At 39.3% G+C, this 24,215-nt stretch overlaps 2 protein-coding genes across 7 annotated transcripts; both read left to right on the top strand.

The window, feature by feature from the left end:
• The first annotated feature begins 374 nt into the window (after positions 1–374).
• morc3a (MORC family CW-type zinc finger 3a) lies at positions 375–13,963 on the top strand. Of its 4 annotated transcripts, XM_044215918.1 has the most exons (20): positions 449–483; positions 1,494–1,566; positions 2,800–2,933; positions 3,012–3,144; positions 3,467–3,693; positions 4,428–4,584; positions 5,073–5,199; positions 5,801–5,929; positions 6,037–6,156; positions 6,249–6,346; positions 6,533–6,640; positions 6,746–6,874; positions 8,661–8,735; positions 8,921–8,963; positions 9,111–9,200; positions 9,393–9,513; positions 9,635–9,707; positions 9,794–10,907; positions 12,907–13,082; positions 13,220–13,963. In XM_044215918.1, exons 3-20 carry the CDS (start codon positions 2,867–2,869, stop codon positions 13,392–13,394), a joined length of 3,162 nt encoding a protein of 1,053 aa, XP_044071853.1. In that variant the 5' UTR covers positions 449–483; positions 1,494–1,566; positions 2,800–2,866; the 3' UTR covers positions 13,395–13,963. The 4 variants fall into 4 exon arrangements, with proteins under 4 accessions (XP_044071852.1, XP_044071853.1, XP_044071854.1 ...); XM_044215917.1 differs by lacking the exon at positions 2,800–2,933 and having other exon boundaries at positions 375–483; XM_044215919.1 differs by lacking the exon at positions 2,800–2,933 and having other exon boundaries at positions 461–478.
• A 1,247-nt stretch (positions 13,964–15,210) lies between these two features.
• chaf1b (chromatin assembly factor 1, subunit B) lies at positions 15,211–24,215 on the top strand. 3 transcript variants are annotated; one of them, XM_044215924.1, is made up of 15 exons: positions 15,211–15,302; positions 15,690–15,834; positions 16,644–16,776; positions 16,933–17,053; positions 17,710–17,813; positions 17,956–18,052; positions 18,202–18,286; positions 18,494–18,587; positions 18,713–18,782; positions 18,881–18,972; positions 19,110–19,269; positions 20,366–20,941; positions 22,359–22,447; positions 23,334–23,371; positions 23,571–24,215. In XM_044215924.1, the coding sequence occupies exons 2-14, from the start codon at positions 15,709–15,711 to the stop codon at positions 23,339–23,341; spliced, it is 1,755 nt and encodes a 584-aa protein (XP_044071859.1). In that variant the 5' UTR covers positions 15,211–15,302; positions 15,690–15,708; the 3' UTR covers positions 23,342–23,371; positions 23,571–24,215. The 3 variants fall into 3 exon arrangements, with proteins under 3 accessions (XP_044071859.1, XP_044071857.1, XP_044071858.1); XM_044215922.1 differs by lacking the exon at positions 23,334–23,371; XM_044215923.1 differs by lacking the exon at positions 23,334–23,371 and having other exon boundaries at positions 15,215–15,302; positions 15,685–15,834.

Below are 24,215 nucleotides of genomic sequence, written 5' to 3' on the forward strand. Positions count from 1 at the left end.
TATTTATATTTATTATAGATATTATTTATCACTTCACATCAGGTGTGATACTAACAGTCCAGATAATTGCCAACTCATACTTACTGGACTGTAATAAGCTGAAAGCTGTCATCAGGATGATGGGGCTCTTTCAACATGTGTGTGAGAATTAACCACAGAAAACACTAAAGAATGTGTTGCTTGTGCTGGTAATTGCTTTTTAGCCAGCATTATAAGTGTTGATGCGTCGCTTTTAGTTTGGAAAAAGTCGAACCGGAAGTGATCCTATTAGAGTAAATATTATTATAAACAACAATATATTGTATTACTATTGAATTATTGTAATAACCACTGCAATGAAGGGTCGAGGATTACAGATTGTGAAGCCCTTTGGGGCAAATTTGTATTAAAAAAAATTGACTTGACTGACTCCACCTACCGCCATCAGTATTTACTTGCTGAAAGATGGCGGCGCAGACGGACCGTGGTGTCCCGCTAAGTACGGTGAGAAGAATTTACTAGAATGTACTAATTTGTTTTAGGAATTTTACTAGTTATGCTGTGGCGTCAACTGTTGTGAACAGTTACAAACGGATAAACTGTACTAATGTGGACAATGGGGTTAAATATATTGTACGCATAACGTTACTGTTTCATTGCTGTGGTCACATTTACTCGGCGTTAACTAGTTAGCAAGTGACCGTTAGGGAACGACTAACTTAACGATAACTCCCTAAGATATATCATTGCTCGCAGCAGCACTGTCTGTCTCTAAATCACTTCAAGTCATCGGGTTTATAGAGGATTGTTGACTTCCTGTTCGCTAGTTAACCACTAATGCCTCTCTTGTAAAAAAATAAACATGTCCAAAATAAGATGACCGTATTGTCATCCATAAACATACATCATCATCATTAGCTACAGAGTTTCTCTAACTATAGTCCACATCTATATAAAGGGTCAAAAGTGCATTAATTATTATATTGGTAGGGCTATGAAATACAGTGATGCGCGGCATCTATTCTCAAAAAACTGACGCACCAAAATTTTACTCCGAGTGGTTTTGTCCATCTAATCCAGGTCTAAATTATGTCTTAAACCTCCAATAAGACAGGTGGAGTCACATTAGTCATTTGTCTTCTTCATATGAAGACAACACGCACCATCAGTCAGACAGAATCAGACTGACGAGAGCAACTCGCTCAACATTTGTTGGTAAATTCAGTTTCCGCGACAGTTTACACAAATGTCGATCAGAGATCATTTGACTGCGCGCGCTGCTTCAACCTTTTCTCCTAAGAATTATGTCGATATGCAAATATTTTAAATTTCCCAATGCAAAGCTAAATTATCCAGTGTAAGATTTACATTTTATGTCAACACAAAACATTTATATTGAACATATAACATACTACACACATTGATTGAATTTGAATAGAGTGATGTATGAAAATAAGGGCACTTTGAAAAACTAATGTAACTACTGTGTAATTCTTAATTTGCTCCACTTGCAGCTTTGTCCCAAGTATCTTCATACAAATTCCACCAGCCACACCTGGCCCTTTGGCGCCATTGCTGAGCTCATAGGTGAGTCATCATCACATGAGTGTGTTTTGAATATTGAAGTAATGCTCTCCTTGCCCCCTCTAGCCAAAACTGTGACAGAGAATTGAAACTGAAAATAGACACTAGTCACTGAATAGAAACTGTCAGTGTTAAAAGAAATTGTCCCTGGAAAAAGACTGACATGAAGAAAAACATCATTAGATTGTCATTGGAAAAACACCTCACAGTGCAAAAAATATTAAAATAACATGATAGATTATGCATGGTCAGAAAATTTGTTGTGTTGCATTAATTCTTTTTTTGGAAGCTTGGATTTTTTTAATGCCTGTTTTTTATTTTTCAGTGCCAACACAACTTTTTCAAATACAAATAGTCTTAGTAAACCAGTGCCACTGATCCTTCGTTTAGTTCAATTTCAGTTTTATTTTCAGTGCCAAAATCTAAAGTCACTGTCCTGGCTCCGTTGATTTTCATTATATTAAAATGAATAACAATATTAACTTGCAGCAAACATTTAAATTTAACAATACTCTTCCATAGACTTAATTCCTTTGGGTATGAGATGTGAGTCAGAGTGACAAAGCACTTTGTTATGCCTACTGTAGTAGAGTTTGGCAAGATTTAACAACTCCAATGTATTAAACCACATTTGACCATTGCCTTCCCTGCCCTAAACATTTTCCATTTGTGTCTTTGTTGTAGTCTTATCCCTCATTAATACATGCTTAAGTCACTTCTCTCACTAGTATGTGAAAGCCTTTTAAATAGCGATGAGCTCAGGAGGAGAGTGAGGATGGTGTTGAGAGAGCTGATGCCTCACTAGATGCCGAGGTAAAGGCAGCCATAAAATATTGTATCAAAAGAGTGCAGTGGCTGGCCTGTAGTTCAGATTCAAGTGTACCACAACACAAATCTCAACTCATTGCCCTGTTTTGTTTGCTTGTATTGTTTGCTGTTAAAATAATCAGGTATTGAGTACATTTATAATCATTTTTCTCTGATCCTTTTATGATTCACTTTGTACTTTGCTATCTATTATTGGTTTAATTTTAGATAACTATTGGAGCTCTGTGGATAATTATGTGGTGTACACAGACTTTGTTTGATGTCATTGAGATTTCTGCAGCATGAAAGGCTGTCTTAAGAGGTGGAAAACATTCTACACAAACATAGTCCTTTCTACGTCCAGTTGAATACATAGCAATCTTTTATAAGCATGTTTCCACCCATTATTTGTGCAATTCTCTTTTGCAGTGCAATAAGAAGAGAGCACCTTGCACGCAAAACACCATTCCACCCTGGGCCCTTTTTATGTAACCACATGCATCATATTGCACCCAAAAATCCTGAGAAAAACGGTCCTCAGTACGCTTCTACATCACTGAAATGTGAGAACTTTGAATGCTGCAGGTTGAGATTTCCATGTGAAGTTGTGTCAAGTTGCTCCTGTATGTTTCTTTTGACAGACAATGCCTATGATCCAGATGTCAGTGCCAAACAGTTCTGGATTGATAAGACTATGGTCCAAGAACAAGAATGCCTCAGCTTTATGGATAATGGAAATGGACTAGACTATGAAGGAATGCATAAGATGCTCAGGTACAGACACTGCTGCTTGCTTTTTGGGGGGAAATTATAGAAAACTCAGTTTGATGCAGTTCATGCTGATCAGTTTTTGCACCATCAACATTTTTGGAATTGTTTATATTTTTGGAAATCTGCTGTCATTTTGATTTTTGTTATTCAGAATCTGTTATTTGTTATAGAGTATAATGGCCCACGTGACATTGACACTGCCAGTACTGGCATACATCATAATGGCCACTGCCACCACTAAAAAAACGTTGTAAATGATGAATGTGTATGAACCATGATGTGATTCATATACTCACTAAAGAATATATTCCTTTTCCTGCTCAAGCTTTGGGTACAGTGACAAGGTTGCTGTAAAGGGTCTAAAGCCAATTGGTATGTATGGCAACGGTTTCAAGTCTGGAGCCATGCGTCTTGGCAAAGATGCCATCGTCTTTTCCAAGTCAAAGAGTACCTCATGCGTTGGGATGCTCTCTCAGACCTACCTGAACAAGATTAATGCTGAGCAGATAATTGTACCTATTGTCTGCTTTGAACAGAGAGAAACAAATACGTATATCCTTTTATTTACTGCATTAAGGCATATTGCATCATGTAAACAAATTAAATGTAAATATATTATTGATTTATTGGCATCATTAAATATCTCCTCACGGGCCGCTAGCTGTCCGTTCAGTGCGTCCGCTGAAAAAAAAAATCCAGTGTTTGTACACAGCCCTGGCTCTGTAAATGGGAAACAAATTGGCTCGGACTGAGCCACATAACACTATTCCAGCCATGTTTTGTGTTTCAGGTAACATTAAATGACTTGCACATGGACATTCAGCTTACTTTCTAGTTTGCCAAGATATGCTGTTGTTGAGATGTTAGCTATAGTAGCAGGAGAGTTGTGAGTATCGCTGGTGTGCTGGCTCTGGGAAACCGTCTCGTCCTCTCTGCATGTTAGCGTTGCAGCAGCAACTGTTGCTAACCCACAACATAGCTAACATTAGTTATATTACTTGCTGTGTCATTGTTTGCTCTGTATGGCAGTATTTGTCATGGTATTTTACTTTAAAGTATGATGTGTGAATTGGGTACAGGGGCACTCCAGTGAAGTTGCAGAGGAAGTATACTCAAACAGTTTAGATGTAACATATTTAAGTCTGGAACATGATTGGATCTACATAGATTTTTCATAAGTTTGACATGTTTTAGAGAAGCACATTGTCTCTCAATCATACACCAGACAGTCGTATTTCCATTTGTCCTAATTTTTCATTGCAAGTTGTCCTTAACTTAAGCTTTACTCAGTGTAAGAGAGGAGCACAAAGCCAGTCTGCAGGACATCCTGCGCTATTCCCCTTTCAAGACAAAGGAAGACCTGCTCCATGAGGTTGATGCCATCAATTCCCCCTGGTCCACAGGGAAAACTGGCACACGGATCATCATCTGGAATCTCCGCAGGTCTGTCTGTATTCCACACCTACAAAGATGTATGTTTTACTTCAGAAGCCAAGTGCTACTGTGTATAGGAGCATTTTCACTTTGTTGGGCTCTGACACTAGTCAAAACCTCAGATTTGTACAATGATCATATGAAAAATGTGTCAACACCCTATCTACTAACCATTCAACTTTTTCAGGACAAATTTATCATTAACCTACAGGAATCACAGGAATCATGACACATGAACACAAGGACACGTTTATATCATGTCAGAAATATTTGTTCCTCAACCATTTGGTTTTTTTAAACAGTGCTTCCAACAAACAGTAGGAAGGTTGTTAACCCTAGTTATCAATAATGGATATCAATATAGTGTTGCATGTGATTGGCTGTTACATCGGGTCTTTCCTTGTGATTCAAGAATCACCAATGAGACCAGATAACTCAAAGACATCATTGTGATAGAGGCCCATTCGCCTATACCCTTTATGTTTTGTTCTCAACAGGACATCTACTGGAACAACAGAGTTTGATTTTGAGAAGGACCGTTACGATATCCGAATTCCATCTGATGTCTACGAGGAAATGAATGACACTTCATCATACATCCCTGACAGTGTTTACTCACTGCGGGTAAGGAGCTGTAATGTCCATGTCTTCAAAAAATTCTAAATGATTCTGTTATAAGGCACGCACTTTAAATCTCAGTTTAAGATGTGCATCTAAGGGCAGCATTTTGTGACATCCCAACCAGTTTGAGGCCAATCATGTCCAAAATGCAAGGGACACATAATGTGATGTGGAAACTTGAAGCCTCCAATGCAGATATACTGAGAACATACTTTGCAGTGAAGTAGGAGACATCTTATGTCCAGCAGTTAAACTTTTGAAATGAACAATATTTGCATATTTACAGATTCTGGATTTTTCAATGATATATCTGAATATTGGGCACAAATTATTATTCCAAGCATTATTTTTGTGTGGACATGTCTGGAGGGGGTCTGTAATAAATAAAAATTGCTTCAAAATAGGCTAATCATAGGGGTTTTTTTTCTTTTGCATTGTTAGTAAAGCTGAGCCACTTCTTTTTAGTGAAATCCATTTAATTGTAGGTAATCTGTGTTTGGGTGTATATAAGAGAAAAACACTTACCGTTTTTAAACTTGTGATACTGACTCTTTATCACTTTCCATTTGCTTAAGTTAATAAATTGATACTTTAATTGCCTTAGGCGTATTGCAGCATTCTGTACCTGAAGCCTCGGATGCAGATCATCATACGTGGTCAAAAGGTGAAATCTCAGCTCATTGCTAAGAGTCTGGCCTACATCAGAAAGGACCACTACAAGCCCACTTTCCTGGTATCCTTTCATCACAGGTTCTCTTTTTTGACCTTTTTCTCTTTGGTCATTTTGTATGTGAAAGTGTTCATATCTCCACTCTTGAGTTTTCCTAAATTTGATTTTAGAACAAACGCATTCCTATCACTTTTGGTTATAACACCAAAAGTAAAGACCAGTATGGCATTATGATGTATCACAAGAATCGGCTCATCAAAGCCTACGAGCGTGTTGGCTGCCAGCTTAAGGTGAGTCTCTGTTGTTTTGGTGAGTGTTATCACACATTTTCAAGGATTTTTAAATTTGGTGTTCATCTCTTATGAATCTTTGCACTCTACAGGCCAACAACAAAGGTGTTGGGGTCATTGGGGTCATAGAGTGTTACTTTCTTGAACCTACCCACAACAAACAGAGCTTTAATGAGACCGATAAGTACAGGTAATAGCACAGATGATGCATTCAGGTTTGATCACGTTGATCTGATTAAGGTCTAAATGCACTTCTGTCCGTTTGAATCTTGTCCACAAAATTTTCTTTTTATAGTCTTAATCATATTACTGGATTATTTATCAGCATGGGGCCAGATATTCAGAATTCTGAAGTTAGTTTCATGTCTTGGTACAGGAAAACTATGAACAATTTGGGGATCAAACTGGAGGAGTACTGGCAGGAAATCCGCTACAGGAGAAAAACAGAGGATCCAAACAACAGCATACCAGTAGAAGATACCACGTTAGTACATGTTGCAGTGACTGACATCACGTATGCTCACTTATATTTGTCTAACCATGTTGACTTCCTACATGCTCTGATACTCGTCTCGATCTATGTCCTCAGGAAGCGACCAGATCAAAACTGGGTGCAGTGCGATGACTGTTCCCAATGGCGCAAACTCCCTGATGGGATCGACAACAACAAACTGCCAGATAAATGGTATTGCCGTATGAACCCTGATCCTCAGTTCAGGTAACCAAAGCATTATTGAAAAACCTGTTGCATTAATCATAATCTGATTTAATAAAATAAACAAATACAAATGGGGAAAAAACTTACTAATTTTCCTATCCACTAATCTGTTTTTGTAAAAATGCAAAACTTTACTTGTTACTTGTTCTGGAATCATAAGTCTAAATCTAAAAATAAATGTGGCATCATTGTCAAGAATGCAATTGTGTATAACACTTTTTTTCCTAAAAAATGTCCAAACATGTTTTTGTATTTTTAGAGCTAATACCACAGCAGTAAACAGATAAATTAATTCTTGAATCGCAATTCTTTGACATACATGTTCAGAACTTGATCTTCAGATTGACAGATTCAACAAATGTCTGTTCAGGCTCTGAAACAGTGCGTGCTAACAATATTAAAATACTGTAAATGTAAACATGTTCTATCTACATGAAAACAAATCTCTAATTCACAGCTTCACAAGTCTTTTTGTAAATTATGCTACATTTATGTATATGATAGATTTCAGAATCCGAAAATCATCTTATCATGATATTTAACTAGATATTGTTTGGGATTGTCTTAATGTAATACAGCTATATTGTTGTCTCCCTTGTCTTTAAGGCTGCATCAGTATTCTGCTGTTATTTAAGCGTTCTACCTGAGTTAATGAACTCTACCTGCTTGACCACCATCATATTGACATTACTGCTGATCATTTCTCAAAATGTTCATGTGTGTAATGTTCTTCAAGGGACATGAGTGATTTGCAAGGGTTGAGCAGCGCCTTAAAAAACTGTCCTTTTGTTTGTCTTCTTCTCTGGTGCGGTAGTCAGGGAAAAAGTTACAGTGCGGCAAGGGAGGACTTGCACACAGAGAACAAAAAAGAGATTCAGACTGGAATCTGGTCGTAAATTATTTCTATTTGATACATTACAACATTTCAGTCCATGTTGGATTTTCCTCAATGCAGTTTGCATTTTTTTCACTGTCTGTACAGCCCTGTAATGTATCAAATAGAAATAATTAAAATCCATCTTTTTTGTTCTCTGTGTGCAAGTCCTCCCTTGCTGCACTCCAAGGGCCATCAGTCATGAAAAGGTTTCTCATACCAGAGGGGTTGCTAACTAGGGGTTATTGCTAAGACTAGTATAACTGGATAAACAGTGATGGTGGACTACTGAGCAGGCCATGGCATTCAGATGAAACTGCCTAATCAACCCAGTGGGGCCAGCCATTGTAAATGGTAAATGGCTGCATTTATATAGTGCTTTTATCCAAAGCGCTGTATAATTTTTGCCTCTCATTCACATACACACACTCACACACCAATGGCAGTGAGCTACCATGCAAGGTGCTGCCCTGACCATCAGGAGCAATTTGGGGTTCAATGTCTTGCCAAAGGACACTTCAATATGTGGACAGAAGGAGGTGGGGATTGAATCGCCAGTGAGTGTGGTATTTAAAGGCAGCTTAAAGGTACATTAGGTCAGGGTTAGACAACAGTGTCACCTGTCTGATGGCTCAGTAGATTTATGACAGCACAGGCTGGTTTTCACCTCAGAGCCCAATTATAGGTCAAAACATCATTTAACATGAATACTGGGCTTCCACAGGAATGCTCACCCAACATTTGGCACATTTTACTATGTATTGATAAATGGAAGCACCAATAGTCCTCCCCAAAACTTTGATACATTATTGATATCAAGGCATTTGGTCAAAAAACTTCAAACCCAAACGTAGCTCGGATTCAATGGATGTTTGCTAATGTTTTCAATTTCTATCTAATTTGGCCTCCCAGGAGCTGCAAGGTACTGGAGGAGCCTGAGGACTCCAATGATGAAGAACCTTCATACTGCAAGACCTATAAACAACAGTGCGTGCCATTTAAAAACACTGCTACAACTTTTGCCCAATAATTGAACTGAATATTTAGATTCAACAAGAATTGCACATCGTTGTATTAAGCTGCCAAAATCAGCCCTAACGTGTTAACTGAGCATAATAATAAATGAAGTGACTTGCCTTACCTTAACTTATTTATTTTTTTATTTTTTACAGGGAGAGGGAAGACAAAAAGAATGAAGAGAAGAAAAGACAAAAGGTGAGGACACATCACCTGCTGTTGATGTTCCTCTAACACCTCAGTGCGGTTTGGAATAAATAGTTCTTTTTCTGATAGTACTGATTTTCTATTCCATTAAGATTAACACGTGATTAATAGCGCTTTTGGGATTATTGTTTTTTCTAGGATGAGGAGGATCGAAAGCGTCAGGAAGAGCAGCGTTTGGCTAATCTCGCCAAGCAAAACCAGGCCCTTAAACAGCAGCTGCATCAAATAGTATGTTTTCCATTTGACACCACGCAGGGGTTGGGAGTGATGACTAAAGTTGATTCTGTTTCACTGAAGATAATGATTGTGTTAGCAGAAGTTTTAATAACAGCATTTCAGAAGGTGAATATTGTTTAGGAATATTAATAATTACACATTTGATAAACATCTCTGTTTTCTTTATCTTGTTGTTGTCTTTAGACTGTCCCTTCCCCCTCCACCCCCACTACCCCAAGGAGTAGGTTTAACACCGAGTCACCACGAGGGGGTGCTGCGAGGGCTAAATCCTCTTCACTGAGGGCCACCACCTTTTCACAAGCTGGTAAGACAGATTACTCTTTGTGTGTGTGTGTGTGTGTGTGTGTGTGTGTGTGTGTGTGTGTGTGTGTGTGTGTAAGAAAGTTTTCAGAGATTTGAAAAATGTCTGTTTTCTTTCTCTCTAGCTTGCAGCCCCTCCAGTAGCAGTGGTCTTCCAGTTATTTCTAATGTATGCTCACTGTCAACAACCCCCCTGAGGTATGATTGTGTGCTGTTGTGATCTTAAATATATCCATTTTACTTTGTTTAAGAAGTAAATTAACTTTGCTTTGTGTGCACTTCAGGGGAAAAAGAGCACAGCCTGTTACTCCACAAAGACTGTCCAAAAGATCTAGAGTTAATCGCTTTAATCTAGGCACCTCCGATACATCCACATCTGTGGATGTGAGCCCACTGATCTCCCCATCAGTGCCTGAAGATGGTGATGATGATGATGATGATGATGATGATGATGATGATGATGATACTGATGATGACATTTTCATCTTGGAGACTGCCAGTACCCCCAGGCCAAAAATGCCACGATTTGATTTGACTAAAGTGAAGACGGAGCAAGAGCAAAGTGATGCTAACGTCGGCATGCTGTTGGAGTGCAGCAATGATGCTGCTATGGATGTCGCCTCAGAGACTAATGTTGCAGGAATGGGCTCTACATGTCCGGCAGCTGTGGGAACTAGTCCCTCCCCAGCACCCCCTCCAGAGATGGCCAGCATCACCACCCAGACAGAAGTACCCAAAGTGAAGAAGGAAGAGGGGGACCAAAATCATACTGAAGGGGAGGAGAGAGCAGGGCAGAGTGGTGAAGAACAGAGTCCAGATATGGACCTCAATATCTGTGTTGAGCAAAGAGCATTTAACCAAGAGAGCAATGGAGACGCTCACAGTGAGAATCAAGGAAAGCAGACCTTGCATAATGGAGTGACGCATCATCTGGAAAGTGAAGAAGATGCTGGACCTTCCTGTGCAGATGCATGTGATAAGAAATCCTCTCCACTTCCCCAACCCAGTATGATTGAGATACAGGAACAGCAAGACCAGCTCCTCGAGCTCATGCAGGCTACCGCTCAGGAGAGAGACTCCTTTAAAGAGCAGGTCCATAAACTTACCTGCGAACTGCAATACATGCAGAGCAGACTGCAGGAGCTGCCTCAGATCAATGTAAAGGAGGAGTGTTCTCACCAGGCCAGCCAGACGGCGGAAACGGAGGGGTGGAAAGACTACAGAAGTCTATTTGAAAAGGCCAAACAGAGAGTCGATGAACTGATTAAGGACAAAGAGGCTTTACTGGCAGCTACTGAGACCAAGCCCAGTACTGCCCAAAGTGAGGAAAATTACCTTGACTGCCTGCTCCGGGAACTGGATCAAAGAAACAAGGAGAGGGATGAACTCCGCTCACAGGTCAGTGTTCCAGCTCTATTTTGAAAGTTGACTGGTGGTACGCTTTAATTTTCTTATTGTCAACAAATCCCATAAAAAGACTAAAGCCAACAGTCTCTCAGTACTTTCCGACTTCCCCAGGCGTTTTACAGGTCACAAATATATACTTTACATTTTTAAATAAAGGCAAAATTATTTCATAAAACAGCTGAGCACTGTAGATTTTAGAAAATGAATCAAACAGGAGAAAATACTGGGTTTGTTATCATGCGTTTGGTCATGTGTGTATGTGTGTGCGTGTATCTGTCCGCAGCTAATCTTGCATACTACTGGACCCATAAGCCTAATATTTTTTTGTGCACATTTAATGACCATATGCTCAAGGATCTCTCGTGGTTGCAGTGATTTCCAATTTTTGAAAAACATATTTTATTGACTGCTCTGCTTTATGCTGCCATTGACTGCTGACTCGTCACTCCTCTTAACCGGCCGATAGGGGCCGCAAGTGATCAACAACTGCTTCAGTTTGGAATCTTGTTTCCGCTAGGGACAATCTATGTGGCGGTCACGTTAGTGTTGGCGGATTCTTTTGTTGGCATTTTCCCTTTTTGAAATTGACATTTTACATCAGTGGTGTTTTGGAATTGTCCAAGGTTTGTCTCCCTATAGCCTGTCTACTCTGGTTACACCTTGATAATGTAAATTGCATATTGTCTCCCCTTCATTCCACTACTCTCATGCATAAAATGCTGGACACACAGCCTGCTCTGCACTCCCAGTTCCCCCGCCTCATGCCCCCAGAGTCCAGTGATGCGCGGATTGCAGATTATCCACAGGAGGGCCGGGTCATAAAAATTTACATTCTGATAAACAGCGGATGGGATGTGTGTGGGTGAAATAGGGTGAAGCGTCTCCCCATTAAGAGAGACGCTGTGCCCATTTACGCACGAGGCACAGAAGTGTAACTTCATTCATTATATAATCTCAAGACATGCCAACAGGATCGGTCCGGCTTTAATGGTAATTAATGTTCTGCGTTCTTACTACACATCCAAAACGTCACACACACAGTCCAGGTTCATACAGTGAAATTGTTTGGAGTAAAGCAGCCATCCTCCTGATAAATCCTGAGCTCCATCAGAGCTGTCTTAAAAAAATTTCTTTCAGAAGCTGAAAGTTTTAATTCTGTTTCCTCTGGAGAGTTTCCTCTGTCCTGTTAACTTTAACTACAGTTTTTAGTTTTGCTGTTTAAATGTCCCACGATATTTACTGTGACATTACTGCGGACATGGAAACGTTTAAAATTACTGAAAGCAGCCTCTCTAATCATTAAAGTAAAGTGTTAAAGAAAATGTGGGAAATATTTTCTTGCTATCTATTTAATAATCTTTTGCCGAAGGTCAGAATGTGCTCATTTATTGCAGTTATGATGCATTTTATTTTAATCAAAGAAACATTGAATTCATGATCAGAAAGCAACACACGAAAATTGGAAGGAAACAAGGTCACTTTGCTGTGCAAAGGAAACACTGTATTTATTAGTAGAATCAATTCATTGTTGGTTTATCTTGTCCTTTTGAATAAAGGAAATATAAGGTCTGCATTGAAAGGTCTATCAGATAATGCATAGTTGTAAACAGAAAATGCTATTTGAAAGCTCAAAAACCTCTTCCAAGTCTTGAACATGGAGGTTCATTCTTGACCTTTGGGACCAATAAAAATAATCTAAACTCCAAGGTCCAATTACTTGCTTTAACCACATCTTATAGTCTTCTTTTATGAATGGAGCTGGCTCAGGTGTCATCACATGACCTCAGTGTAGAACTGGAAGACAGTGAGATGCAGTTGAAAGCACTGAAAAGCTACACAGTGTACTTTTGAGCTGAGAGACACATGCTTCCAAGTCTGCTTCCTCTCTACTACCTGACACTGATTATGATATGCACCTTAGTTTTATTGATGTTGATCTCCTTTATTCATCTTCTTTCCTCTGGGGGTTCACTGTGTACTATGCCACCAGGTGGACAGTCTGGAGGAGGAAAGAGCAAACCTGGCATCCCAGTGTGAAGAGCTCAGATTGAGCCTGCAGCAGCAGAGGGAAAACACAACTCCACACAGAACCACTGATTCTTCTGTACAAACAGATCCCGACAAGGCAGGAAGGACAGCAGACTCTTGCACAGATTCATCCAAAAGGTTGGATTGCTGGAAAATCGCCTTCCTTTCATGTTGTATGAATTATCACTACCTGACAAAGCCATTTATGAACTCAGTTACCCAGCAGAACAATTATAAAAATTTTGATTTTCTCTCTGTGTCTCTCCTCCCCTCAGTTTGATTGAGCTTCGGCACCACGTCGGGCGTCTTCTCGTCTCCTTCGTGCCTGCTCTGGACCTGGGCCAAGTGAATTATGAGTGTAATGTAATTGATGAGATCCTAGAACAGGTTCTCTCCGATGTGGAGTCCATTGCACCAGTGGGGCTGAGGGATGGAGCAATAAATAAATGAACAAATCATCACCATTAAGCCCCTTGAGGCAAATTTGTGATTTGTGATATTGGACTATATAAATTAAATTAAAATTAATCAGATCCTGAACTTAAGTGTGGCGCTCCACCTGTAAATAATGAATACAGATTCCTATGAGTGTGGAAAATTAAGTCGTATTTATTCAAGGTATGTACATGTTTACAGATTTTATGTTGATATACAGTAATTGCAACAAGCTATGACCTACTTAACATTTCTTTATCTTAACAGATGGAAAATGTTTACCAAAACATGGAGAGAAAAAACAATATAAACAGTATAATCACTATGTACATAAATGAATGCCATAGACCCTTCACTTTACTCTTAAGTTTCAGCGTAGAATCATAGAAGTAATCCATTTATCAGTCAACTGTTTGATATTTTGTTGATCATGTCATTGTAGTCACAGCTCTGCATCTGATTCAGTTTAACAAAAACAGTTCTCTCTTTGGATTGTATTGCAGCATATTTTGTATGGATTCAGTCAAATATATTTTTATATTTCCTGTCTTTGCTCTGTTAATTAAATGCTATATGACACATTATCATTGGTATCCTTGTGAACCCTTCTGATAGGACAAACATTATAGAAGATAGGGCTGGCAACAAGCCGTCCAGTATGTTCCTGAGTGATACAAACTGAAACTTAACCGAATGAGTCATCAAGAACCTCCCTCTAAGTCATTAAAACAAGCTGTGCTTGCTTGAGCAGTGTTTAAAAGGAAACCATGACCAACCATCTTCATGTTGTACCTGCATGGTATAAACATGGTCATCTATACAGAAACTGTCGCTATCAGATTTTGACAGGCTTGTAAATCACACAATTTGAGTTGTAGTGATGAAGGTATTTTGGGGGTACACATTATGTTAAGCTGTATTTATTCTCTCTAAAGATCAAGATCTGTTTTGCAAGAGAAAGCTGAGAACAAATTACATTTCTCATCTGATGTCATGGTTGTTCACTTTGAACTCAACTAAGGATGTTGAATATCTCAGCAACTTAGGTAGCAGTGCTATATACTGTAAATTAAAAACGTATGCTGATTTAAGATGTCATTGATGACCATTCTACAATTTCATTGAACTCACTGGTGAGTGTGATAGTTGTCTTGGGTAATGAATCAAATGGCACTGTGGTTAAGTGTCCGTAGTGGTAGCAGCAGCATGAGCATACAGGATATCCAGTGTTTTAAATGGGGATGCTGCATTGGTTGTATTTTTCTTGAAAATACCAGCTTTCTAGTCCAATAAGACTTTGAAAGGACACTGAACAAAATAAACAGTGTGGGGCTGACATATGGAAGATACATTTACATCACATTTCATAGAAAACGGGAACGTTCAAATTGTGTATTACTGCATTAATCATTTAACAAAAAAAGTCTCAAATGACACGTCATGTCACATGACAATGTCCCATCAATAAAACGGTTTTACACACGTTACTTTAAACTTCATATCTCATTTTAGTCAGTGGAATTTTTATTTATTTATTATCATTGATTTGTGAATAGAAGTTTAGTTAAAACTAAAATGTTTCTCAAAGATACATTTATGTGTTTTACAAGAGAGAACTGACCAAATAGCAGCGTAAAGTAGTTAACGCATACTGAGTCTAAACTTCTATTACTATGATCAGAAAGTGTCGAAAACTCAGATGAACTGGAAAACGGGGGTGTATTTGAGCCATACTAACGTGCCCTGCAAGTGATGAGTAGTGAGAACTTTGAACTGACAATGCCTTCAACTCTGGAACGTCATTATTACAATAACCACGCCTCTTCCGCGTTTACGTCCAATCACTGCAGCCCACTCGACCGGAAGTTTTGAACGAATCGTACGCGGGAAATTACTGATCGCTTCAGCTGGACAACAGAGGAGGTAAAACACTAATTTACTTCGACATAACTTCATTTAAAAAAATAAACTGATAAAACTCGATTGTATTTGTAACTAACATACTCGTAAGCTAACAGTAACTTATGTACACATGTACCTGGTGTTTGTCCGTAACGTTAGCTAGAAATCACCCCAACTAATTCGCTAAGTTTATTGCTAACGGTGTTAGCTAGTTGTAGCATTCGGTTCCAGTGACTGTGTGGCCAAATGAGCTGTTTTATCAAATTCTTGTCTTCTGCAGTCCGTAATACAGCTTCCATATTTGTCAGCGTGTAGATATAACAGTCTGTGTTCGCTGCTGAGATAATATCAGCCCATTTAAAACTGTCTCAAGTATCAAATGTACTTATTTCTCCCTCCTGAGGTCAGTGTTGGATATAAAAAAAAAATGAAGGTGGTAACGTGTGAGATTGCATGGCACAACAAGGAGCCAGTCTACAGTCTGGACTTCCAGCACAGTTCAGATGGACGCATTCATCGGCTGGCCACAGCTGGAGTGGACACAACAGTCAGAGTGAGTGGAGAGAGGAATGAATACATCTGGTTAATGCAGTGATGAGCCAATCACATAAGAAAACAGACATGTCTGACCAAGAGTCACTTTAATGACCATGTGATGTAAATATGTGCACATGCATTTGTCTAGGAAAGGAACAGTGTAACACACAAGGCAAAGCAAATGTTACTGTACCTATGTGCATGAATTTGACCATGAAAACAAGCTAAATGGTTGCAGCTGTAAGGGCAAATGTACAGGCCCAAAGAAGTGGAGTTCACGCTTTCTGTTGAACAAAATGCCATGTAACATCAATAGCTGTTTCTTACAGAGTAAAACAATATTGCATTTTCATATTGATGTACTTTATAGGACATTATTAGGGCCTATTCCAGGACCTTAAATGGGTAAATGTGTCACACACAGGATTCACCAAACAGCACTTATTTCAGTATTCAGGTTGTTATATATTTACCTTTTTATACAAACTTTGTCCCACCAAAATACATGAATGGGTATGATAAAGCAGTAAAAATGTTTTTCTTTTATTACAAATATGCCATTTGTGAATAAATGGTAGATTTGTAATCAAATTGCAGTATATCAAGCCAGGTCATCCTCAAACTGCCATATTTTACAATGAAGTCTCGTGATTGAAAAGTGAATTACTTGCAAAACACACCTTACAGATGTTCGCAAAATATTACATTGAGTAAAAATATTACTTTGAGTGAAAAGAAGTAAAATTAAAATTAAATTGTTTATATTTACCTGCAGTTGTTTACAGAGTATGTGTTTAATGACCTTTTGCCCTGATGTTAATGCAGCTGTGGCGGGTAGACACAGGCCCAGACGGGAAGGCAGTGGTGGAGTTTCTGTCTAATCTGGCTAGACATACCAAGGCTGTCAACGTAGTGCGCTTTAGCCCTAATGGAGAGCTGCTTGCCTCAGGAGGAGATGGTATGTCACACATAATACACAGATGCAAGGGAAAATTTGTGCTATGTAAAATTTTAACTATATAAAAGACTCTTTTGATGTTATTCTTAAAACAGAACAGGTATTTTAAAATACATGACCTTGTTATGTAGTAGTAATTGTTTTTATTTGGTACAGATGCAGCAATTCTGCTGTGGAAGCTCAATGACTCTAAGGAGCCTGAGCAGGCACCCATGTTCCAGGAGGATGAAGATGCTCAGCTCAACAAGGAGAGCTGGTCTGTGGTCAAGACACTAAGGTAAACAACTCTGGTTCACAACTCTGGCAGTTTTGATCCCACCAAGTTAGAATGTTTTAGTCACAATTTCTACCTCTTTTCCTTTGATTCTAAAGACTCTTCGGCTGTATTCTGACTGACAATAGCACTGCGTCAAAAAACGTAACGCAATTCAATGTCATCTGGCAGCGCACTGCATAGACCAATTAATAATGCACATTCCTGGTTGATTACTTCGTAGGGGAACTGTGTAAAAACTGTTCACCTTGCAATTGTCAAGAGTGAATAAAATGATTTTCACCATGATTATATTTCAAAGTTGTAATATCCTGCTTGTAGCCACTGTAAACCACATTGTAGTGATTTTGTCTGCTTTCTAGATGATGTATTATCTTCTCACTTGTGTCTGCCCAATTTAGCATACTTTGCAAAACTCACAAACATGTATGTCAGACATTTCTCAGTGTCTTGCTCAGCATTTCAGACAGATCAGGTCAGACAAGTGAGATAGTCAACATTTCAGAATTACAAAAGATCCATTACTTTGTTTTGAATAATATTTAACTACTCTGACTATGAAGATCTACTTGTTTTGTCCATTTTGAAATTTGATATCTGATTGATCTCAAATAGTGTGGTTTTACAAAGATATTTCTTACAGCTTGCTTTGTCTTTAGGGGACACATAGAGGATGTGTATGACATCTGCTGGACACGGGATGGAAACTTCATGGTGTCTGGGTCAGTCGACAACACTGCTGTTATGTGGGACATCAACAAAGGTTTGCTTTGAGTCGTAAATATCTATGTGCATTCCATAAATTTTCATCTGTGATATTTAAGTGCTTTAGTAAAATATGTGAGTATATCTTACTTTTGGCTTTGTATTAATTATGTTGGTTGCAACTGTTTTTGTGTTTTTAGGACAGAAGCTGTGTATCTTGAATGACCATAAGAGCTACGTGCAGGGGGTGACCTGGGATCCTCTGGGGCAATATATAGCCACTCTCAGCTGTGACAGGTAGAAAAACGGATTCAGACCCCTCATGGCCCTACGGGTCTAATCTTCATTAAATGAAATTATTTGCTGTTGCTTAGCTAGTCACTAGTCACTGACAGCGGGGTTTCAGTAGCTAATGATGCTTAAGATGTTTTGTTTTTCCTCTTCAGAGTGATGCGTGTGTACAGCACTCACACCAAGAAGAAGGCCTTCTGTATCAGTAAAATGAGCTCTGGGCCACTTGCAGAGGGAGAGGTCAGTAGAAATTTTGCTTTTGATGAAACACATTTGAGCCACTCCACTGTCTTAGATGTGACTTCTTAATATTTGTCTTACAATTCCCTATATTTGGTCTTAAAATTAATGAAATTTCCTCTGTAATGTCTTCAGAGATCTTCTGCCACGTGAGTAAGACATGTAACGCACACTCTCTCTGTGCTGCATTTCTCTTTATCTTTGCAGGTCAAGCAGTACAGAATGTTCCACGATGACAGTATGAGGTCGTTTTTTCGACGTCTTTCATTCACACCAGATGGGTCTTTCCTGCTCGCCCCAGGTACCTACACTTCATGCTCAAAATGTGGCTTTTACCTGGCATTTATATGTTGAAAATGTTGTGTTATAATATCCTAGTAAAGATAATTTATATAAACCAAGTTCCGTCTTCTGTTTTAAACTCAGCTGGATGTGTGGAGATTGGAGAAAACATCATAAATACCACCTACATCTTTTCCAGGAAGGGCCTCAAGAGGTAACTTTTGTGACATGCTGTGGCATTTATTGTTTTTCAGAGTCAGTGTTGGCTTTATTAAAGTTGGTAACTGAGGTACAAATCTCTGTGTGTTTTAGGCCGATTGCCCACTTGCCGTGTCCAACTAAAGCTACGCTGGCTGTGCGCTGCTGCCCCGTCTACTTTGAACTGAGGACCAAGAAGGGAGAAGGCAAGGACATAAGCCGCATTAATTAACAGACAAGAATGACAATGAAGCCCTCCTTTTTTTATTGTCTGCACCTTTTATGTCCTTTTTATGTTTGACTTGTACGTGTTCTTCAATTTTCCTCCTTTTCTCCTCTACAGATGGTTCTGTTCAGACTCTTCCCAATGTATTCCAGTTGCCGTACCGCATGGTGTTTGCTGTGGCATCTGAGGACTCCATCTTCTTGTATGACACGCAGCAGACCCTTCCTTTCGGCCTGGTGTCCAACATCCACTACCACACACTCAGCGATCTTACATGGTAAACTAGGACTCTCTTCTGTTGTCTTTTTGTGGCGCTTTCTTGCATAGCTAAGCACCTTTTTGAATAGTTGTCATTCATGGGAATGAATTGTGGTGTGTGTCCTGGACGGAAGTGAAAGTGAATTTTATTTGAATGGAATTTTTCAAAAAGCAGACTAAAGTTCCTCACAGAGCAAGCATTACAGGCATACAATATGTACATACAAAAAGACAATATGATATTGTAAAATGAATGAAATAGTCATTTACAGACAAAGGGAAATCATTTTCAGTTGACATGGAAACTGAGGTTGACGTTTTTCACACTGATGAAAAAAATATGTCGATTTAAAGTTATTTCTGCAGATTGACTTCAAATATCTTGTTGATATCCTCCACGCTTGTCGCCATTTTTCTCATTATTTTTCATGAACGTAGCTAGCTATGTAGGTAGATGATGTCTCCGTTCTTAATCTCGCCTACTACGCTCTGATTGGTCGACTTTTTCTCCAGCTGGTGAAACAAAGCCTTCAATGGGCACAACACCGAACCTATTTGAATCGCTGTACAAATCTGAGATGTGGGGGGCGATTCAGACATCTTGAACCAGACTAGAATCTAAGCCTATTTACATTAAAAACAATCTTATTAGCATTTGTTCATTTTTGGAAAGTGCATTATGTCCATTCAGTTTATTTGAAATTCATTCATTCATTTTTCCAAGTCTGTCTCATAACAATACTCACATTCCCATATGTACATTGAAACAGTTTATGGTCTCTGTTATTGTTCCTACTCTCCATACCGGCCATGAAGAAATTTCCTCCTAATGCGATTCCAATATAAGTGATGAGGGACAAAATCCACAATCCTCCTGCTGTGCAAAAATAAAGCTATTAGCAGAGGGAGGAGGGAACTTTGGAAGATACCCACTTAACTTGAGTAACTCAGACTGCTGAAGTCTCATGTTAACTTTGCTTTGACATTAGTATGTATTTTTACACAGAAGAGAGATGTGGATTTTATCCCGCATATTTTGGAACGGAATCATCATTGATTCATTCATGTTTTAGCCTTCCACCCACTGACATGTTTTTCTGTTATATCCTTATTAGGTCTCGTGATGGTTCCTTCTTGGCTGTGTCCTCCACAGACGGCTACTGCTCCTTCCTGTCCTTCTCTCCTGGGGAGCTGGGCACTCCGCTGAAGGAGCCCCCCACCCTGGAGGTCTTTGCCCCAAACAGTAGTGTTGAGAAAAAGGGAAAGAAATCAGCCAGGACCTCATCTCCTGTGACCCAGCCACAAAGCTCAGCCCCGACTCCCACATCGCAAACCAGCCTTTGCAAAGATGCCCCCTCTGTCACCCCTCCAGAGGAGAAGAAGAGCACCCCCAGTGCCAAGTCTAAACCTCAGCCCCGTAGGATCACCCTCAACACCCTGGAGGGCTGGGGGAAGCCCTCTACCCCTAAAGCCACAGTTCCTTCAGCACCTCAGACCCCAACATCTGCAAGCACAAGCGCACCCTCGACCCCCCAACCCTGTGTCGCCCCTCTCACTCCTACCAACTCCTCCACAAGCCAGCCACGCATCACCCCCCTCACTCCCTCCACCCCTAAAGTTCGCAACAGTGCTGTTACTGCTGGGCCCACTACTCCTAAGGGTACCACCACCCCAAAGGGGCCCACCCCAAGGTAAATGAAAAAGAACTTCTAATGTTTGATTCTGTCAGAGTGAGTGAAAGGCAAACCAGGAATTAGTTTATTTTTATACAGCTATGAACTTTTCTATAGGCACAGCAATGCCTTGATTGTTGGCAGGTAGGTTTTTAAAGGTGTGTGTGTGTGTGTGTGTGTGTGTGTGTGTGTGTGTGTGTGTGTTAGGGCTGCAACTCATGATTATTACTGATTCATTATTTAAACTATAATATTTCAGGAAATAATAAGCAATACCTACCACAATTTTCTAGACCCCCAGGTGGTGTCTTCAAACTTCTTGTTTTCTTCAAAATCTTTAATCTACATTGATATGAAATTGAAAAAGGCTGCAAACCTTCACATTTGAGAAACTGGAAACAGATAGTACATAACATTTTTGTGATTACCAGTTGCGATTAATTTACCATCAATCAATCGTTTAAGCACTAGTGCATATCATACTTTCTTTGTGTGTACTTTTTCGTGGATGTGTTTTTCATTGTCAGTATTCAGCTAAGTGATGTGGATGTTTTCAGGCCCAGAGGCATGAGAGAGAGCGTGCAGTTAAAGCACCCCAAATAACAATCACTACATGGAGTGTGAGTCATAGAAAGATGAGGCATCCTATGGATAGAAATGAATGAAAGAGCAGGGGGAGTTAATAGATAATTAGAATAGTTCTAATTAGAATACGCTCTCTTTCAAATCAAACATTTTAAGATATGAGTGGAAAGTATTGTTCTTGCAGCTGCATTTATAGCCTAGCATTTTTTTATTCAAATGTTGCTTAACCATATCATGTGATATGCTACTTCAGTACACCTTAAGTAAAAATATTACTGGGACCACTACAGAAAATTGCAGATGAACATTTAACAGACACAAAACTCCCCTCCTCCCCTAATGATTAAAGTAACTAAGCTGATTATCTCTAAAGATGCAGTTAATAGAGATGAGTACTAAGAGTAAGAAAGCACTGTGTTCTTTAAAGTCTGTTTTTTAAATAAACTTCTAAAAATGTAAATATCTGTAAGGGGCTTGTGATGTTTTTGTTGGTTTACATGTGCTCAGCACTGGCAGTGAGAACAAAGCCCTGTCTGGTATGAGGGATTCATTGGACCCCCCACTGACTATAAAATAATAATCACTCTGACAGACTGCATGTAGACAATGGCAGGTCTGCACATGCTTTGTATTTGACTTGTATCCATAACTTGGAACGTTTGTCTTGACTAGTTTTACTAGAAGGCAACGACTGAATTAGAAGAACAAAAGAGGATAAGTGGAACAGCGATAAACATTGTTCACTGTAGAAGAGTACAATTTATTGTCATATTTTGTACTTGTGTGTTTTCTGTTGCTCTTTCTGCATGAAGCCTCTTTACCATTCGTGCTTTTTCTTTTTGTTTTACAGGAGAGTATCTTTGACTCCCGTTGCATCCCGATCTCCAGCTGTTAGTTCACTCTTCCGCACTCCTACCTCCACCGAGAAGGCCAAACATGGTTAGTGAGGGCAACTACTTTGGCTGTTGTCCTTCATGTTGCTCTCCTGATACTGAGTCAGATACCTCAACACAGGATATCTGACGATACAGAGCAGTAATCCGAAACCAGTGTTCTTTTTCCCAAATTTAAAATCTGTATCTCTCACTGTGTCAAACTCTTTGTAATCATTTTTATATAAGTTAACGTGAGACCAGGGGTTGCTGTGGCACTAAAAAATTAGTCTGTGGCCCACCAGGATCGTATGTAACAGCAGAAACAAACTTTTTAATGACATTGGCAAAGAAACATTCATTTAATCAGGTCAGAATCGCATCGGTGCATCCCTAGTTGTGATCAGCAAATATTCACAGAAATTGTGCTGCTGTTGTGCCTCGATATACAGTATTTCAACAAATCCAGCACTTAAACGACACCTGCTGTATATGTTATTTCTATAGCTTGGCAGAAAAGCAAGAGCTTAAAAACTCTTAATGATATCACGTTTACATTTTTTCATTTCCATTGGGTATGAAAAACTTGTACTCGCCAAAGTTATTGCTGAGATCTGGGAACACAGCGACATCTTTGCGTGGAAGTCCAATGGAGCAAGAAACACAAACAGTGAGACGATCAGACAAGCCAATAGCATCGCCTGATTGCCCAAACCACTCAAAGTTGGTGCATTCAAAACATTGCTTCATTGCACAGGAAAATTGTGTAGTAGGCCAAAGTTGAACCAGGAAGTGGGTCTGTAAACTGATGGACGTTTACAGCAGACAGAAAAAAACTACCCTTCGCTTTAGATTTCTCTTAGGAATAAGTTTGGCAAACCTAGGGGTTTGTTTCAAGCCTGTATAATCATCTGACTAATCATGTTTCTTGCCCTGTCTGGACTTCTTTTTAGCGATGTAGCCATGTTCACAGATCTCAGCAATTGACTTGGTGAGTACAATGTAATTATAGGAAGAATGGCCAAAACTAAGACACAATAACTATAGTAAAGTGGTATGAATTCTGTCAAACCAGGTGTCCTACATGTTACATAGTTTTCTTACATCACAGCAGAAGACACACACTACACAGAATCATGCTATCATGTGTAACCATTCTGTCACTGATCCCTTCATTTGTATTTCTCCAGAACGTCCTTCTCCTCCCACTGATCCAGTGTGCCAGCCTCCAGAGTCTAAACGGCCAAAGACCAGTGAGCCCCAGGCTTAGTGTTTACTGGGAACAGCGTGGTACTGTGATATCAGAAAAGAGTACATATGGCAGAGGGTGAAAGTTAAAGAAGCTTCTGTACAAAACCACTGAGGCTCCCCATGGATGTAACACCATAGTGCAATAGCATTGTGTTTGGGTTGATATTGTCTGTACTTGATCTAACTAGATGAAGCTTTAACCTCACATAATGTACTCAGTTCCAAAACAGACTGCATTGCAGTGTCCTTGAATGAATTCTTATTTTAGTCGTGTGTGTGTGTGTGTGTGTTTTGTATCATACAGTAAGAAGGTAATGAGATAATTTTATTATATTTGATTTGTTTGACATTTAGATGCTGTTGTAAAAAAGGAAAGTTCTCTCACTTTGTATCAAGAACATGTGATTGTGAAACTAAAACTGTGCCCGAAACCTGAAGAAAAAACCAGCACTTCAAGGTTTAGTGCCTTGTGAGAGCTTTGAATATACAACCTAACTCTTAATTTGCTGCTTAAATGAAAAGCTCAGAATTGTCAAACATTTAAGTCTTTTTCTCATTGTCTAATAAAGAACATTTCATATACA

The sequence above is a fragment of the Siniperca chuatsi genome, linkage group LG12, assembly GCF_020085105.1.
Source record: "Siniperca chuatsi isolate FFG_IHB_CAS linkage group LG12, ASM2008510v1, whole genome shotgun sequence".
NCBI lineage: Eukaryota > Metazoa > Chordata > Actinopteri > Centrarchiformes > Sinipercidae > Siniperca > Siniperca chuatsi.